We start from the raw sequence: 20,000 nt of genomic DNA on the forward strand, positions 1-20,000 counted from the left end.
CTCGGTGTGATAATCGACAATAAGCTGTCTTGGAATAAAAACTCAACTGCACTCATTAAAAAGAGCAACAGTCGCATGTACTGTCTTAGAAAAATGAAATCTTTTAATGTATGCAAGCAGATGCTCCAAATGTTTTACACATCTGTTGTCTGTAGTGTTTTAACATACGGAGCCGTGTGCTGGGGGGGAAACCTGACCAAACATGACAAAGACAGGTTGGAAAAAGTCATTAGGAAAGCGGGTGGGGTGGTGGGTATAAGACAAGACACCTTTAGCGACATGCACAATAGAAAACTGACTGACAGACTAATAACAATTTTGACCGACGTAAGACACCCACTACATGATGACATTAATAGCAGAAGGTCAGACATAAGTGGTAGGTTTAGAGCTCCACGCGCAAGAACATCTCGATACATTAATTCATTTATTCCTACAGCCATTCGCGCACACAATCAAAACATCCAATACACTAAGTGAACCCTCCCACCCCCCAAGCCCCCTCGCCACAGCAACACCTGAACTTCACCAGCAGACGAGTGTATGGGAGCAGACATTATGCGTGCATGTGGGACTGAGCGGGTGAGCACGGGCAAGCAAGCATTTTTGTGTGTGTGTGATCGGAAGTGATTTTTAAATATTTTCTTATTTTACTTGGATTTCATGTATCTTAATGTTAATGTTCTAATCTTATTGGCGTGACATATGTTATGTGCATGCATACGTTGTTTGTGTGTGTGAGTGTGTGTGTGTGTGTGTGTGTGTGTGTGTGTGTGTGTGTGTGTGTGTGTGCATTTTACTTATATATACGATTTATTCCCTTGATGTTTTTATTTATGTATTGTTGTACAATACCTTATGGTCTTAACGTGTGTGTGTGTGTGTGTGTGTGTGTGTGTGTGTGTGTGCATGTGTGTGTATGTGTGTGTGGGTGTGTGTGCGTGCGTGCGTGCATGTCATTTTTAGTAATCTTATACCCTTTTTTTGTTGGATGTTTTCATTTGTTAATATTGTTGTGCAATACCCTATTGTCTTAACATGAGTATGTGTGTGGGGGGGGTGGGGGGGTTAGTATATCGTCAGCTATTGGGAATTCTTATTAGACTAGTTTTAATCTCTTCTTATGTTGCGCATGATTTTATGCCAGTGTTTACAATGAGCCTGTGATTGCACAACTTAATTTCCATGTGGATTAATAAAGTGTTTTTGATTGATTGATTGATTGAACCACTACTACAACCACAACAACAACCACAACAACAGCCACAACAACAACAACAACAACAACAACAACAACAACTACTTCCACAATAACAACCACCACCACCACCACAACAACAGCAACAACAACCACCACCACAACAACAACAACACAACAACAACAACAACGACAACCCAACAACAACAACAACAACCACAACAACGACATGTAACATTTTCAATATCTGCTGTACCGAAAAGAAGTAGAAGACTTTTTTTTTTTTTTTTTTTTTTTCCTTCTTCCTAATCCCCTTCAATCAATGACTACACAAAATCAGTAGATCTTGAGTACCATTCATTCTGTGTTCGTCCACGTGCACGAACTCCTCCCTTGTCCACCCACCCCCCCCCCTCCGCCCCCACCCCCTCCTCACCCACCGGCGGCCCCCCTACCCCACCCACCCCTCACACACACACACACACACACACACACAGCCGTATGAGGTGCTGTGAGCAGATTAATGCAGTTGGCTGCACATTCAACAGAACAAGCTGGTAAGAATTGTACAGTTATTAGCTGTCAGTGAGAAAAGGGTTACATGTGGAGAAGTCTACTTTGGGTTTGACAGATAAAAAAAAAAAGTTCTTAACAAGGGTACAGAAAGACGCGCGCGAGCGCGTAAGCACGCGCAAGCACAGAGACACACACACACACACACACACACACACACACACACACACACACACACAGAGGCACACACGGACACACACACACCAACACACACACACACACACACACACACACACACACGTGCGCGCGCGCACACACACACACACACACACACACACACACACACACACACACACACACACACACACACACTTGGCGTGAAAGGAACGTTTTTGTTTTTGTTTTCCACGTAGCATTATCTAATAATCGCGTTACACTGTTCAGCGGTGCGACAATACTGTATGTGTGTAACGCTGTAAAACACCGTGAGAATTCCGAGTCTTGTTGTCTCAGAGAGACAGAGACATAGACAGAGACAGCGAGACACACACACACACACACACACACACACACACACACACACACACACACAGAATGACAGACAGACAGACAGACAGAGACAGAGATAGAGGCAGAGACGGACCAGATACACAGAGACATTGCGAGAGAGACAGACAGACAGACAGACAGACAGAGATAGAGGCAGAGACATACCAGATACACAGAGACATTGCGATACAGACAGACAGAGAGAACGAACGAACGAACGATTTTTGTTTGTTTGTTTGTTTCTTGTTGTTGTTTTTTAGGGAAGTGGAATAAGCCTAAATGTGCTTTTTTTTTCATCCAGCCTTCAGGGCAAATAGAAAATGAAAATGAATCAAAACATCCACAAAGTAACAAAGAGATGTAGAAATAAGGACATGACATTGACATACACATGTGAGAGAGAGAGAGAGAGAGAGAGAGAGAGAGAGAGAGAGCGCTTCATATCACGTGAAAGATGACGTATGTGCGCTGCTCCACGGACATATAAATATCTATAACATGCCCCTCGGTGCTGCTCTCGCATTCTGACCAGAACTGAATAGTGCAAAGGGGCACAACTTGGGGGTGACGCCTATATTTATGCACTTGCACGGACATGTAAATATTTTATTTGCGTTTGGTGCTGCTCTCGAATTCTGACCATAATTTCATGAAGAGTGCAAAGGGGCACAACTTGGTGTGACGCCTATATTTATGCACTTGCACGGACATGTAAATATTTTATTTGCGTTTGGTGCTGCTCTCGAATTCTGACCATAATTTCATGAAGAGTGCAAAGGGGCACAACTTGGGGTGACGCCTATATTTATGCACTTGCACGGAGTTGCACTGTGGTTTGAACTTACAGTGAATTTTATTTGATTTTTTTTTTTTAAAGCTCATTTTAAGGTGGACAGCTATTGGCAAATTGTTCACTTCTCTCAACCCTGCCCCTGCCCTTTTCCATTCCATCCCTTATTCTTCACCTACTCTACGGATCCTGTTTTCTGTTATTTTCCTACCACACCTTTATGATCATTGTGACATTAACATCACCATCATCTCTCTCTCTACCAGTCATGGTTGTTCGGCACGTAACTTTGAGATTATTTTGTAAGTATTAACACAGTCGATACATAATTGTGTTTCAAATAGAAGTAGATTAGGCCTATTTTACATGCATAAAGTCGGGTCACACGCGCGCACACACACACACGTGTGTGTGTGTGTGTGTGTGTGTGTGTGTGTGTGTGTGTGTGTGTCTGCACACTTGCACGTGTGCGTGTGCATCAGTATAATTATGTGAATCAATTAATGACCAAAGTAATGACTGCACGGTTTGACGATTCAACTAATTATCGACCTCTTGTCTGGTGACCGACTGTGATCTCACCATGTGATCAATAGAAACCTAATCAACATTCCTGATCAATACACTGCCACATGTACGCACGTTTGCAGCTGGCAATATGATTATTGTTGTCTGCCTGTATAATGTCTGTATGTGTTGATCTCTTTCCAAAACAGACGCCCCCCAATCCCCCCCATCCCCACCCCACCCCCACCTCCACCCCCACCCCCACCCCCACTTTCCTCTTTCCGTCTGTATAGTTTCACGAGCCCTGTTATGTCTAGCCTAAAATTAATGTGTGATCTGTGTACCTACCTGTCTGTCATCACTTTGATGCAGAGTTATGCATGCATATGAATGTCTGGTGTGGATGTGCTTTGACTTGTCTCCGCATAAAATTCATATTTGATAAATACACTTCTTCTTCTTCTTCTTCTTAGTAGTAGTAGTAGTAGTAGTGATGGTGGTGGTGGTGGTAGTGTTGTCATTATCATGATTATCATCATAATTATTGTTTTTGTAAAAAATCAGTATGATTATTATTGCTGTTGTTGTTGTTGTTGAACTGCATTAAGCAAAATGATGTACGCCGTTTGTGTAATTAAATTCACCTGGGTGGCTGTACAGATGTGTGTGTTTTAAATGTTATCCATTAGCTGAAAAAGATAAAAACAAAACAGAACAACCCCCTCACCCCCCTCCATCCTCCACCCCCGATCCCCGACCCTCCTTCCATACAAAACAACACAAAAACATGTATAGAAAGCTGGAAACATTTCCTTACAGGTTTTGTCCAGGACATGCAATTAATTATTATTTTTTTTAACGGGAAGAGGGGGAAGGAGGTGGGGGAAGTGTTGTTGTGTACAGCGTGTACCCATTTGAAAACACACACGTTTACACACACACACACACACACACACACACGCACGCACGCACGCACGCACGCATGCACGCACACACACACCCACCCTAGCCCGCTGTCGCACTTTACACACAATACACAAACACACACGCATGCGTTTGTGTACAGGGCGAGAGAGAGAGAGAGTGCGTGTACACAGGGGCTGCATACAATCAAACTCACCAGAGCGAAACGCCCAACGGGACAGCACATAAATACACGGGCCTCAAAAGGCCTCAAAGAGCGAGCAGCTAGTCCAATTGAGCACGCCAGCTTCGAATGCATGCATGCGTGGTTTTTCTTGACTTGCAAGTTATTATTTCTTTTTTCTTTTTTTCTTCTTCTTCTTCTTTCCTTGTTGCTGTGCCCTTCTTGACACTCCCCCTTAGCCCATACCCCTCCTCCTGTACCCCCCTACCCCTCCTCCTGTACCCCCCTACCCTGTCTGTCGATTTTTTTGCGCAGCCACCGTGTGTTTTGTTGGAAGGTTGGAGTTGTTGAAGCCCACCTTTTGCAAGCTGTGCGTTTGATGACGGAGACACAACTTGTCACTGGGCCATTTAAAAAAAAAAAAAAAAAACGATTTTAGGATATTTTATCGGGATGTTTGTTTATATGTTTTATTTTAAAGCGAAGTACGGCGATTGATTGAAAACATTTCATTTTATAAGCGACTGGCTGTGTTTGGGAGGTTTTTATGTGTGTGTTAGTGTGCTTTCTAGCAAAGCGGTGACTGAACAACGTGTTGCCTATACTGCGAGAGACATTGCCATTCAGATGGGCTAAACATCCGGATATAACATAGCTTATCGGAGCAGTCGCTGGTTTTTTTGTTTGTTTTTTTATTTTTTTCAGTCCCGTTGTTTTTTAGCAGCAAATTGCACGAGAAAAACGTTCAGTGCGTTCTCAGAAAACAGTGCAGTCGTCACAATGCTGAGTTACATCAAGAGGAAAACAAGTTTCAAAAAGGCGACTGACCCTTCATCGAAAGAGAAGAGGAAGTCAGCGACGAAAAAGGCCGAAAGCGAAAAGTCCGACACAGCAAGTGAACGGAGCGGAGATGAAACTGTGAGTGAACACAGCCAGACAGAGGCGAAAAATCTCGACGATGTGGTGGTGACGTCGGATGAAGAGATACTCGTGCCGGATAGCGATGTGATAGACCTGGATGCCGAGCCTGCCAGGTGCGACAGTGACAGCACTCAGTCTGCTGGGACAGGTCTAGATGCCCAGCCTGCCAGGTGCAAGAGTGAGAAGAGTCAGTCTGCTGGGACAGGTCTAGATGCCCAGCCTGCCAGGTGCGAGAGTGAGAACAGTCAGTCTGCTGGGACAGGTCTAGATGGCCAGCCTGCCAGGTGCAAGAGTGAGAACAGTCAGTCTGCTGGGACAGGTCTAGATGCCCAGCCTGCCAGGTGCAAGAGTGAGAACAGTCAGTCTGCTGGGACAGGTCTAGATGCCCAGCCTGCCAGGTGCGAGAGTGAGAACAGTCAGTCTGCTGGGACAGGTCTAGATGCTGCCGATTCTGCTGTGGAGTGCGACAGTGAGAGCGGTCAGTCTGGTGGGACGGATCTAGATGCTTACTCTGCGGAGTGCGACAGTAGTGAGAGTGGTCAGTCTGGAGCCAGCACCCCTACCGAGATGAAAGTGTCGTCTGCTCCACTGCTGCAAGAGGATTTCATGACCGTCGCGACCAAGACCCTTGTCTACATTCCGGATGAACAGGTTGGGTAGTTTCCTGATTTGGTATCCTAATTTCAGGGATTTGGGTGTGTTTTTTTATATTTCAAGTGACCATTTTCGTGCTTGGCTGAATGCAGCGATATTACCACTCATGGATGGATGTCGTGGCCCATTTTATGTGGTTTTCAACTGTTTTGGGGGGTGTTATCAAACTTAAAACAGATTCAGTTGCTGCACATTAATTTGCAGAACCATCTTGCAGGTCGACGGATTCGTTTGCGTTGACATGTTGCCTCGGTCAGTGCTGACAGCCGCCTTTTCCGTTCATACCCCCACCTACCCCAGCCCCTTCTAAACCGCCCCCCTCAGCCCCACCAGCTATGGGAAAAAAGGAAACAAAAACATGAGGACTCGAGTCAAGTGTCTGCCCGTCCTATAACATGGATCATTTTCAGTGGATTTCGACTCTTATTTTCTACGTTATTTTATTCAGTTTTGTTGAGGATTCAGTCACTAAACTAACGTGCCACCATATATCTTGCTTTTACCGTTTTTCGTCCCACAAACCATGGGAATGTAACCAATAGGTGCAGTAATTGAGGATGCTAAAACTGGACATTACCTCAAGTTGTTTTAGGCCTGACTCTTGGTAACAACACACGCTAGACTGACATGCCATTTCTCCCAAGCCAGCATTGCGAAACGCACCAAAAAAAATTCGTTCAAATAGGTCCGTGAATTTAAGATTCGAGCTGGTTCACTGATCTTAAACGACAGTGCTTGTAATTGGTCTTGTTTCTGGCACTCTTTGACTGGCCTTCTTTACGTCTCTTGACTGGGGAGGAAATGTGGAGTGTATGATTATATCAATGTTATTTTCATATGTGTTTGGGTCTGTCTGTCTGTCTGTCTCTCTCACACACACACATACACACACACACACACACACACACACACACACACACACACACACACACACACACAATCTCTCCCTCCCTCCCTCTCTCTCTTCCACTCTCTCTCTCTCTCTCTCTCTCTCTCTCTCTCTCTCTCGTTTACCCTTTATTTCCCGAATATCATATCCGTATTTTGAGCCCCTTTTTTCATGAGCAACAAATTTAGCATGTCATGGAAATGTGGTTTTCCAGTGTAACCTGCTACACTTACTGTCTGCAGGCACACAAATAAAAAAAAAAAGAACCGACAGCAAATAGAACAGAATAGAATATGTCTTTATTACCAAGTGTACCGGGGTCACAAAGAATATTGAGGGGGATAGTACATAACAAGGTACGAACATAAATCGAAAAGCATACACAAACACAGATACAGTAGAAAATAGGATACATACAAGTGAATATCAATACAAAAACTTGTGCATACTCACACATGCACGCACTGCACACACTCTCTCTCTCACACACACACACACACACACACACACACACACACACACACACGTTTGAACAGAAGCCGCATATTACATGTGGATGGGGCTGATGACTAGATCTTCAGGTAGATGGTTGTTGATTGCACAATTCTATTTGTCATACTGGATTTGTTCGAGAGACAGGGCATTGACTGCTTTGGGAAAAAAGCTATTGGCGAAGCAATTGGTTTCCATCCTTATACTTCTGTACCATCGACCAGAGGGGAGCATCTCGAAAATACCAAAAGCTGGATGTGATTCGTCCTGGTTGATTTATTTTGCTTTTTTGAGTAGCCGCTTATATGTCTTCTAGAGAAGGTTGATCAGCCCCGGTATTTTGTTAAGAGCTGTAACTTCTGCCTTGGAAATGTTTCCGTACCAAACAGTAATAGCGAAGGTTAGCACACACTTTCAATGACTGCTCGGTAGAAATCAACCATGATTTCTTTTTTAATTCCGAACGTTTTGAGGCGCTGAAGAAAGTACAGACGCTGTTGTGCTTTCTTAACAATTTTTTCTTTATTTTTCTCCCATTTCAAATCGTTGGAAATGATCAGTCCGAGATGATCTCTACTTGCTTGTCTTTAATGACAAGTGGTAAGGGGTCAGATCTGGTCTTTCTAAATTCTAAAATTAATTCTTCGGTTTTTGATACGTTGAGTTCTAAGTTGTTTTGATCACACCAGCTGACAAGTTCCAGTACTTCTTCCCTATATTTTGACTCATCGCTATTCGTAATCAGCCCTTCTAGAGTGGTATCGTCGGCAAACTTGACAATGGTGTTACATTCATTTTGAGTTGCACAGTCATGTGTGAATAGCGAGTACAACAGTGGGGATAGAACACATCCCTGTGGGGTGCCTATGTTGAGAATGTATGTGGAGGAGGTGAGGTCACCAACTTTAACAACTTGCGGTCTGCATCTTAGAAAATTTAGGATCCATGCAAAAATTGATTCAGGCAGCGAGAGGTCTTTCAGTTTAAAATATAGTTTTGATGGTGCTATTGTGTTGAACGCAGAGCTGTAGTCAATGAAAAGGATCCTGGCATAGCTGTTAGGATTTTCGAGATGCCCGAGGACGTGGAAGAGACCTATGCTAATGGCATCTTCAACTGATCTGTTAGCTCTATAGGCGAACTGAAAGGGATCAAAAGATGGAGGAATTCAGGTTTTTAGGAATTGTAGAATCAAGCGTTCAAATGTTTTCATTATGACTGATAAGGGTACGGGACGATAATCATTAAGACAACTAGGCTGTGCTTTCTTTGGAACAGGAATGATTGTTGATTTCTTAAAGCAGTGTGGCACCACACAAGACTGAAGGGACATGTTAAATATGTCAGTGAAGACACTAGATAGTTTGACTGCACACTTCCTCAAAACGCCTGGTGAGATGTTGTCAGGGCCAGCGGCTTTTCTCATTTTCATACGACTGAAGTGGCATCTGAATTCATTCTCTTGGACTATGAAAGGGGGAGTGAGGGTGATTTTGGGTGCAGCCATGTCAGAAGTAGACAATGGTTTGTCGAATCTGGAGTAGATTGTGTTGAGATTGTCTGGAAGAGTTCTGTCAGTGCTGTCGACTGTCTGGTGGGTCATTTTATGATCAGTGATGTTCTGCAGTCCAGTCCATACATTCCTAGAGTCCTAGAGTTGTTTGCAGACAGGTTTTCTTCTCTTTTTTTCTTCTTCTTTTTTATTGTTTGGGTTGTTTGTTTGTTTTTTGTTGTTGTTTTTTGTGGGGGGGGGGGGGGGGGGTTGTTTTGTTCTGTTTTTGTTTTTTCCAGTATAAAATTTTTGCCTTCTGAATGCATTTTTCAACACTTTTTTGCCTTTTTGTGGACTATTCTATCATCAGTTTCGCGAAAAGCTCTCTCTTTTTCCTTTAGTTTTTGCCTAACAGCCCAGTTACACCAAATTTTGTCGTTTGAAAATATTTTGATATTTTTTTGATGGAATGCACACACTGCTAATAAAACTTAAAAGGAAAATAGCATAGGGTAAATTATGACATGCAGCGTCTACATTTTGGCTTCTTTTTTTTCCCCCGATGCCTATCTTGTTTTGGAAACTAATAATTATTATAATCTAGGACTTCACGTTTTGTTTCAACTCGGTGTGAAAATTCGAGTTCGGGAGTCAGAATGTGAACTCTTTCTAGGTTTTAGATTCTTCAAGTTCATTGGTTGTTTTCTGGCTCGTGGAAGATGGCGCATTGCCATACCCAGTCCTTTGGATTGTTAAAAAAAAAAAAAAAAAAAAAAAACTCACAGGTGTTGATCAAACGACGCATGGACTGAATATTGATTTTGTGTTTGATTTTGCGTCCATTTTGATCTAGATCTGTACTCTTTCCGTAGAGAAAAGCAAGAAGAAATAGAGGAGGGTTAAGCAATGCTTTGTAGATCTATACATGTAGCAATGAACATGGGTGTAGAATCACTGAGGGGGTGTTTGTTGTTCTTGAATATCGTATGATAGAAAAAAGAAAAGATAAGAAAGGTTTGCAAAGATGTGAACACGATTTCGTGAGCATGTGTATTGTGTAGTGTTATGATATGGATAATGAGTGGTCTCTTACTAGTGGTTTTGTGTTGTGTGAGGTGTGACAATGGGTCTCTTACTAGTGGTTTAGTGTTGTGTGAGATGTGACTATCTTTCTCTCTCTCTCACTCTCTCTCTCTCACTCTCTCTCTATATATAACGTTAGTGTTGCTGTTGACATTTTTTTGTGGGGACGAAAGCGCCCCCCATCACCACCACCCCCACCCCACCCCCCCCCCCCCAAAAAAAAAATTCCCCTCTCACCCCCACCGCCACTTCCAGAAGTTCCCCCCGTTCTGCTCCTTCCCGACTTCTCTCCCCTCGATCCCTGACCCGCTATCGTATTATAACCAGTTTCACTTCTCAAGTGTTTTAACTTTTATAAAGAATAACGCCCCGATGAATCGAAAGAACTAAGTTTAAACCACCTTGTCGTAAATTATAAATATATCATTTGTTGAGTATCAATCACCAGCTGCATCACTGTAACGCTAGACTAAAGGAATAGAAATATCGATGATGTGAAACCTTCAAGTGTGTGACTTTCAGTATGACCTTCAAAACCGGGTCAGAAATATTTTGGCCGGGAAAATTGTCGGCGTCACCGAAAGAAAGAAAGAAAGAAAAAAAAAAAAAAGATTCAGATGGTCTGTTAGTACTTTAGCTCAAATTCGTAAAACACGATTTGTGTGTGTGTGTCTTCAAACGAAAACTGATATAAGGTTAGTGAGTTTTTAGGGTCTGTTTGTGTGCGTGCATGCTCGCATGCTTGTGTGCGTGTCCGTACACGCGCGAGTGTGATTGTATAAGCGCGTGTGTGTGTGTGTGTGTGTGTGTGTGTGTCACAACGTTTGCAAAGACACGGATATATTTTGAATAGCTTTGCTCGCTGGGGACTTACCTGTTTTGCTGTCGAGCACGGTGCACTGTGCAGAGGGGGGAGGGGGAGGAGGGGAATGATGGTGGGGGAAGGGGAAAACAGGTGGGGAGTGGGGTGGGGGTGGGGTCATGGGGGTGGGGGAGAGGGGCTGTTTTTATTTGATGTGCATGGGGAGGGGGAAGGGGTAGGAAGGGGTGAGGGGTAGGAAGGGGGGAGGGGTGAGTCATAGCTCGTGTGGACAGAAAATGATAAGAATGAAGGGTGGGACCCAGCACTGCACCCTGAAAAGGTGTCGTTCGTTTGTGTGTGTGTGTGTGTGTGTGTGCGTGCGTGTGTGTGTCGTGTGTGTGTGTGCTGTGTCGCGTGTGTGTGGTGTGGTGTGTGTGTGTGTGTGTGGTGTCGTGTGTGTGTGTCGTGTGTGTGTGTGTGTGCGTGTCGTGTGTGTGTGGTGTGTGTGTCGTGTGTGTGTGTGTGTGTGTGTGTGTGTGTGTACTTGCATGTACTTGTATGCATGCGTATGTGTGTGTATGCGTGTGTGTGCGCGCATGTATGTGCATGTATGTGTGAGTGCATCCGTATGTGTGTGCGTGTATGCGTGTGTGTATGTGTGGGTGTGGGTGTTTGTGCGTGCATGCGTATGTGTGTGTGTGCATGCGTATGTGTGCGTGTGCATGCGTATGTGTGTGTGTGTGCGTGCATGCGAATGTGTGTGTGTGTGCGTGTGAGCATGCGTTTGTGCGTGTGTGTGTGTGTGTGCGCGCGCGCGTGTATGTCAGTGTGTGTGTGTGTGTGTGTGTGTGTAAGGGACATAAAAAAATTATGGGAAAAATACGAAGCTGTTTTTCTTTTGATCTTTCTTGGTGCGCTGAGATGTTGATAAGGTCAGTTTGTCCTCGCTTATATAGTTTGTGGTGCGTGTCGGAGAGCGGGGCTGGGGGCGTGGGGGGGTCGGAGAGGTGGCCGGTGGGGTTGGGGCGGGGAGAGGGGCGAGGATGTGTGTGTGTGGGGGGGGTATTTGTGTTCAGTTGTTTCTCCAGTGCCATGTGGTTTATTCACATCGGTGAGTTCGGGCAGCGTTCGCTGCCTCGGATACTTTTACGCACATGAAACCAGATTACTTAGTTTGCTGCTGGTTTTGTTTTATAATTAGTTTTTAAGAATGCCAGGTGTACGTCAACTCTGCAGCACACACACACACACACACACACACACACACACACACAGTGCACGCACGAACGTACAGCGCATATATGCGCACGCATAGGCTACTTACAGTAAATGACATACACACATGGATGCACACACGCACTGAAGCACGCACGCAGTCGCGCGCGCGCGCGCACGCACACACACACACACACACACACACACACACACACACACACACACACCTATGTTCACCAAGACCAAATGTTGTAGTGCGCATGGTATTAATGAAAAAACGCAAACAAAAAACAAGAAAAAAAACAACTCTTTCCTGCATGAGCCGTCAGTTCAAATAACCTGTTTAAATGTGCTTGTGTGTGTGTGTGTGTGTGTGTGGTGGACACATGTTACGCTTGTAGGTGAACAATCTCAATACTTTGTGTGTGTATGTGAGACAAGAGACGCTGTGTTCAGCTCATCTCCTCCTCTCCGCCCCCCACCCCCCCACCCCCCATCCCCCCATTCCCCCGCCGTCTCCGCACCCTCCCAACCCCCCGGTCCACACACACACACACACACACACACACAGATATATTCATACAGACTGCATATATACCCAGCACAGCGTAAAACAGACACGCATAAATGCATTCTGCAGACACCGTGCACACAAACCCAACACACAAGCTGTTACACAAACGAAAAAAAGAGGTCGGTCCATTCTGTCTGCAATGGTTTCTGACAAGCAGAACCTTTTAAAACACACACACGCACGCACACGCACACACACACACGCACACACACACGCGCACACACACACGCACACACACACACACACTCAAACACGCTCACTCAAAAACACACACACAAACACACACACGCACACACTCACACACACACACACACGCACGCACACACGCACACACACACACGCACGCACACACACACACACACACACACACACACACACACACACACACACACACACACCTGCCCCTCCGTCGTCGATCCACTGAATCAATCATTTACTTTTTAGTGAATAAGGAAAAGGTGCAATGTCATCATGACCATACTACTGCAGTGTGCACACACGGCACAGGGGAGCTCAGCTCCCGCTCAGGTGGTCTTGCGAGAGAACTGCGAGATTTCAATAAACAAATATTTGACGGGGGACCATGGTTTACGGTTTTTCAAACCTCACGAAGGGAAGGGGGATGGGGGGGGGGGGGGGGCGTGTGCGGGAGCCAAAAAAACCACCAAACAAACGAAAAAAAAAAACCGTGAATCTTTTGCCCACAATAAAATGACATCCTTGGAAAAGGATGCAGCATAGCATCATAATATAAACAAAACGATTTGGTCTCACGTGTGTGGTGTGTGTGTGTGTGTGTGTGTGTGTGTGTGTGTGAGAATGTTTGGTGGGTGTAGGGGGTTGGGTGGGTGTGGGGTTGGGTTCAGGGGGGTGGTGGGTTGGGGGGGAGGGGCAGGGACGGTATGGAAGGGGGCCGGGGGGGGGGGGGGGGGGCAAGACTGAAAAGGCACTGAGTTGCGGACGGAAGAACCCAATGCTGCTGTGAAAAATCCATGTTTGTTTTTTATCACTTATCTCAGTCGAATGTATATCAGTGTGTGCGATTGTATGTACGCGCGCGCACTTGTGTGTAATACTAGGGCATTGGGAAAGTTTAATATGCAAACATTCCCTTTCCCATGCTCCTGCCCCTTCCTTTGTATTGGTATGAGGAGCTATGGCCGATGTTTGTGTATTATATATATGTATATATAGAGTGGATTGATGGCCTATAGGTAACGCGTCCGCATAGGAAGCGAGAGAACCTGAGCGCGCTGGTTCGAATCACGGCTCAGCCGCCGATATTTTCTCCCCCTCCACTAGACCTTGAGTGCTGATCTGGACGCTAGTCATTCGGATGAGAAGATAAACCGAGGTCCCTTGTGCAGCATGCACTTAGTGCACGTGAAAGAACCCACGGCAACAGAAGGGTTGTTCCTGGCAAAATTCTGTAGAAAAATCCACTTCAATAGTAAAAACAAATAAAAATGCACGCAGGAAATTTTTTTTTAAAAATTTTTAATAAAAAAAAGTGGCTGGCGCTGTAGAGTAACGACGCGCTCTCCCTGGGGAGAGCAACCTGAAATTCACACAGATAAATCTGTTGTGATAAAAAAAAAAAAAGAGAGAGAGAGAAATACAGAAAAAAATATATATGTATATATTATAATCTCTCTCTCTCTCTCTCTCTCTCTCTCTCTATATATATATATATATATATATATATATATATCTATAACCTTCAGTCTGTCTTGTGTTGTAGCAGAATAGGGAGCGAAAGAGGAGAGGTTGGGGGGGGCGGGGGGGGACGATAGCCTTGAGTGACGTAAATATTTCTGACGCGAAAATCTACGTTGACTTGTTTGCGGCAACAGTGCTGCGTCCGCTTGTTATTGATGGTGCCGCCGGAGCCATCTGAAGTCGGACATTCATTGGAGAAAGTTTTATATCAAATAAATAGGAATGTATTTTTGGTGTAAAAAGGGTACGTACGTGTAGGGTGGGTTTCTTTTAAGCGTTATTCTTTCATCCTCTTCCTTTTTCTTTTCTTTTTTTTTCTTTTTCTTTTGCTCTTCATTCTTCCTTCTTCCACACTATTCCCTTTCTTTATTTCCCTATATTGCATTTTTTTTAAATCTACTAAAAGCAAACACATATAGCATCAGACTTCACCTGTTCGCAGTGTGCGGGGTAATGTCAGTCACTCCTTTTGATATATGCACGTATCCATCCACACCCGACACCTCTCTCTCTCTCTCTTTAACCGCTGAGAGCGCACCTCCAGTCTGCCGACACCGACGGGTTCCTATCAATCCACGCCCTTTAATTCTTTCCATACGAACGGCGAAAGAGACGACGTTAACAGCGTTTCACCCCAATTACCATCATCAAAATATTGCAAGCGGAAGGCTCTTATACTGAAGACGTGAATGTGGACAAAGAATACAATTCTGACGACGGAAGCTACAGGTTGGGTCATTCAGACACCCACTGGACATCCGAGGGGTCTGTGTAGAGGAGAAGAGAGGACTGGCCGTACTGAGTGAGTTAACTCACTCAGTACGGCCAGTCCTCTCTTCTCCTCTACACAGACCCCTCGGATGTCCAGTGGGTGTCTCAATGACCCAACCTTTAGCTTCCGTCGTCAGAATTGTGGTATTCTTTGTCAACATTCACGTCTTCAGTATAAGAGCCTTCCGCTTGCAATATTTTGATGATGGTAACTGGGGTGAAACGCTGTTAACGTCGTCTCTTTCGCCGTTCGTATGGAAAGAGTTAAACAACAGACGTCCAAGTGCCATGCAGCAGATCACTGGACCTGTCAATGTATGTCCAGTTCTGCACAAAAACAAAAACAAGATTGTGAGCAGTGTATAAAATGAAACGGTTGGAAAATTGATGATGAGAAAATCTAGATCTAACCATCAACACACACACACACACACACACAAAGCGTCAGGGTATGCAATGGAGCTCACTGTTAGTGGAGAAATCACTGATCACGTTGGCGTTACGTACATATTTACGTAGAGCCTGATGCGTTTGTTTCCAGACACCCAGGACCACTGAGGGAGCGGCAGCGTCGTAGAACGACGCGTTGTGTCACTTTAGATCTATATGATGGTGCTGTTCAGCTGTGTTTCTGTTTCTACTTTTCCCTTCATGCTTATGATAATCACTTAACGTGATACAAATTTAATCACTATCCAGAGCCGGCAGTTAACGTACATTCACTGTATAAACAGTGTTTCAGCTTTTGCAAAATAAAGTTTAGTAATGACTAGGCTGGAGGTCTATTCATTTCTGTGTTTATCATGACATGTCATATCATTGTCTTTCGACAGCAAACATCGGCACATCGTGTCAACGTGTGTGTGTGTGTGTGCGCGCGCGCGTGCACCGTCCCCCCCCCCCCCCCCCCCCCCACTCACACACACACACATTCCACAAGTACCAAAGAGTATGACGAAGTCACCACAAATGAAAATGACAAATTCTATGGCAGTTGGGGTTTGAAAAAGGAGGTTGGTATACGTGTTTTTCCTGACCCACAGATTTTTTTTAAACTTCTTTGACTTTAGTGGCGAACCTATCAAAACTGATGACTCCATTGTGCCCTGGGATCGTATTCATGGGGCGGCTGTAAAGGGAAACGTCAGAACTGAACTTGTTCGAGACAATCCATCGAAAGTTGGTATTCATGGCAGGAGACTTTGACGAAGTCCGAAACTATATAACCGCAGACTGAAATAGTTTTGCTTTACGGCTGACGTAACGCAAGTCGATCAGTCTCCATGAAGACGACCCCTGAACCAATCCTGGAACCAAATGGAGAACGTTTATAAAACCTGTGGGTAGTAGAAATGTTAATAAGACTCACTTTTGATAAAAGGGGTGTTGTAAAATATGACTTACTTTTGATAAAAAGGGGTGTGTAAAAGTAAGACTCACTTTGATAAAAAGGGGTGTTGTAAAATAAGACTCACTTTTGACCAAAGGGGTGTAGTAAAATAAGACTCACTTTTGATAAAAGGCGGACCCCTTTGATCAAAAATGAGTCTTATTTTACTACTCACAGGTTTTATAAACTTTCCCCATTTGCTGCCTTTATAGACTCAGAGTCATTCTTCATTTTATCGTCAAACCTAAAACTACATGTTACGTAGTTACGTTATACCAGAACCTGCATCAGTGTGCTTATTTTGTGGTTTTGGGGTGTTTTTTTTCAGGCTTCCAGACCCAGGGAGCCCCAGCGACGACGGACGACGGTGCCGGGCCTGGCGCCCTTCAACAGCCGCTCCATGGACTACGAGGACCCCGGCACCATGTCTGATGTGGAGCTGTCCTCCTTCCAGAGGGGAGGCTACGCACGGGCCAGCATGCCCATCGTGCGCAGCGCCTCCACGTCTCTGGAGAGACCTATGGGTGGGTGGTGGTGGTGGTGGTGGTGGATATATACCTGTGGTGGTGCTGTACGTGTGATTGTGGGGCTGTGTGTTGTCTTTGTGGCACATGCATAGCGTTCATGATCGTGTGTGCGCTTGCACATTCTGTGAACATGCTTGCACTCAAGCACACAGTTAAACACACACACACACACACACACACACACACACACACACACAATTCACTCTCTCTTTCTCACACATGCACACATTTATCCACACACACATTTACTCTCTCTCTCTCTCTCTCTCTCTCTGCCTCTGTCTCTGTCTCTCTGTCTCTGTCTGTCTCTCTCTCTCTGTGCCTCTGTCTCTGTCTGTGCCTCTGTCTCTGTCTGTCTGTCTGTCTGTCTGTCTCTCTCTCTCTCTCTCTCTCTCTCTCTCTCTCTCTCTCTCTCTCTCTCTCTCTTTCTTTCTCTCACTCAAAGATAGAGGTTGTGATTGAAAAAGAAACTAAGGGAGGACAATTGCTATAGAAGGATAGATTAAGGATAGTTTTCTTGACAAAGGAATCTATCTAATATATTAAATCAAATGACACATCAAAAAATTAGATTTTCACTGGATTTATTACAGAATTATCTACCAAATTTGAAGTAAACAAAGAAAAAGGCATGCATTAATGTTACAAATAGTCTTTACCAGAAAATGGTGTCGGTGAATAAAACTTGTTGAAAGCCATAATGACGGACGCAATAGCCGAGTGGTTAAAGCATTGGATTTTCAATCTGAGGGTCCCGGGTTCGAATCTTGGTGACGGCGCCTGGTAGGTAAAGGGTGGAGATTTTTCTGATCTCCCACGTCAACATATATGCAGACCTGCTAGTCCCTGAATCCCCTTCGTGTGTATACACAAGCAGAAGATCAAATCTGCACATTAAAGATCCTTTTAATCCATGTCATCGTTTGGTGGGTTATGGAAACAAGAACATACCCAGCATGCACACACTCGAAAGCGGAGTATGGCTGCCTACAGGGTGGGGTAAAAACGGTCATACATGTAAACGCCCGCTTGTGTACAAACGAGTGAACGTGGGAGTTGAAGCCCACATAATTAATGCAGAAGAAGAAGAAAGCCATAACCCTAAATAATATATGATTGAAAATCATAATGCACAACAGTATCAGAGGCTCAATGATAATGCTATTAATCTCCATGGACTGGAGATCAATATAATTTACATTCTGATTTACATTATGGGTTACTTTATTATTCTTATAAAGAGGATAATTATGTCCAGTAGTATGATAATTCATAAATTCATGCAGGAAAGCTTTCAGTTTGTTTTTTTCCATCCAGTAGAATGATAACCCATAAATTCATGCAGGTAATCATACAGCTTTTGTTTTTTTTTCCATTGTGGTGTTTGTGACGTATGAAGACATTCAGCGAAGTGTCATCTATGATGGTAGCAGTACTGTGTACTGTGTGTCTTTTCGCATTACTCCCACGCTGCTCATTCTGAGTCCCCCCCCCACCCCCCACCCGTACATGGCCACACCCACACCTGCCTGCCATCTGTCACATGCGTCACTTCTTCTGAACTTTCACCGTTTTTTATTGTTTGCAATACCTGTCGGACATGTTTTCACCTTGATCTTTTAAGAATGTGAGAGAGAAGAAAAAACTGGGGGAAAAAAAATATATATATATGAATAGATAAACAAATAGAAAAGGACAGATTGACCAGTCCTCGTGTCCAACAGACAAATGGTGTGCAGGTCTGGTGTTCCTGGTGTTTCGGGACGAGACGAAGAAGGCCCTGCTTCCCAACGAGGTGACCAGCCTGGACACGGTGCGGGCGCTCTTCGTGAGGGCCTTCCCGGAGAAGCTGACCATGGACTTCCTGGACTCTCCCAAACGCAAGATCTACATCCTGGAGGCTTCCTCCTCCAACGGCATCTTCTTCCAGCTTGAGGACCTTAGGTGGGTACTACTGCTGCTGCTGCTGTTGCTGTTGTTGTTGAGAAACTGCATGTTTGTTGCATACCTGTTGTGCAACAGCGCCTTAGGTTATGCTGCTGGTCAGGCATCTGCTTAGCAGATGTGGTGTAGCGTGTGTGGATTTGTCTGAACGCAGTGACTCCTCCTTGAGTAACTGAACTGAACTGAATTGAACTGAGTTGTGCGTGTGTGTATGTGTGTGTGTGTGTGTATGTGTGCGCACGCGCGCGTCTCTGTGTTTATTTACATTTATATGCTTATTTGTGTATCTATTATCATTATTGTCTTTTTAGTTTATTTTCATTTTTATTCTTTTTTTTTAATTTTATTTATTTGTATTCATTTATTTCTACAGAAGTTTGCCAGGAACAACCTTTTTGTTGCCGTGGGTTCTTTTTGTGTTGTAGCGTATATGGATATATCTGAACGCAGTGATGCCTCCATTGAGCAGCTGAACTGAACTGAAGTGTTGTTGTTGCTGTAGCTGTTGCTGCTACTCCAGTTTTTGTTGACGACCTCAGATGACTTTTTGTTGTTGGTTTTGTCTCACTGAAAGGCACCGTGGCAAAAACATTGCCACAGCTTTGGACTACTTGTTTAGTGATCAGAGTTTGAGGCCCTGATTTAGCGTGGTGGTGTATGTCCTTGGGAAAGGCACTTTACTCCTCCTCCTTCTTCTTCTGCGTTCACTCGTATGCACACGAGTGGGCTTTTACGTGTATGACCGTTTTTACCCCGCCATGTAGGCAGCCATACTCCGTTTTCGGGGGTGTGCATGCTGGGTATGTTCTTGTTTCCATAACCCACCGAACGCTGACATGGATTACAGGATCTTTAACGTGCGTATTTGATCTTCTGCTTGCAC

General features: G+C 44.5%; 1 protein-coding gene across 3 annotated transcripts in view; it reads left to right on the forward strand.

The window, feature by feature from the left end:
- Positions 1-20,000, forward strand: part of LOC143293650 (uncharacterized) — a 166,951-nt gene that overhangs the window by 115,130 nt on the left and 31,821 nt on the right. For all 3 annotated transcript variants that reach the window (XM_076604775.1, XM_076604774.1, XM_076604776.1), the window contains 2 exons: positions 16,975-17,170; positions 18,913-19,117. In XM_076604775.1, the coding sequence (XP_076460890.1) occupies positions 16,975-17,170; positions 18,913-19,117 (401 nt within the window). The remainder of the gene's footprint in view (positions 1-16,974; positions 17,171-18,912; positions 19,118-20,000) is intronic.

The sequence above is a fragment of the Babylonia areolata genome, chromosome 19 (genome assembly GCF_041734735.1).
Source record: "Babylonia areolata isolate BAREFJ2019XMU chromosome 19, ASM4173473v1, whole genome shotgun sequence".
NCBI lineage: Eukaryota > Metazoa > Mollusca > Gastropoda > Neogastropoda > Buccinidae > Babylonia > Babylonia areolata.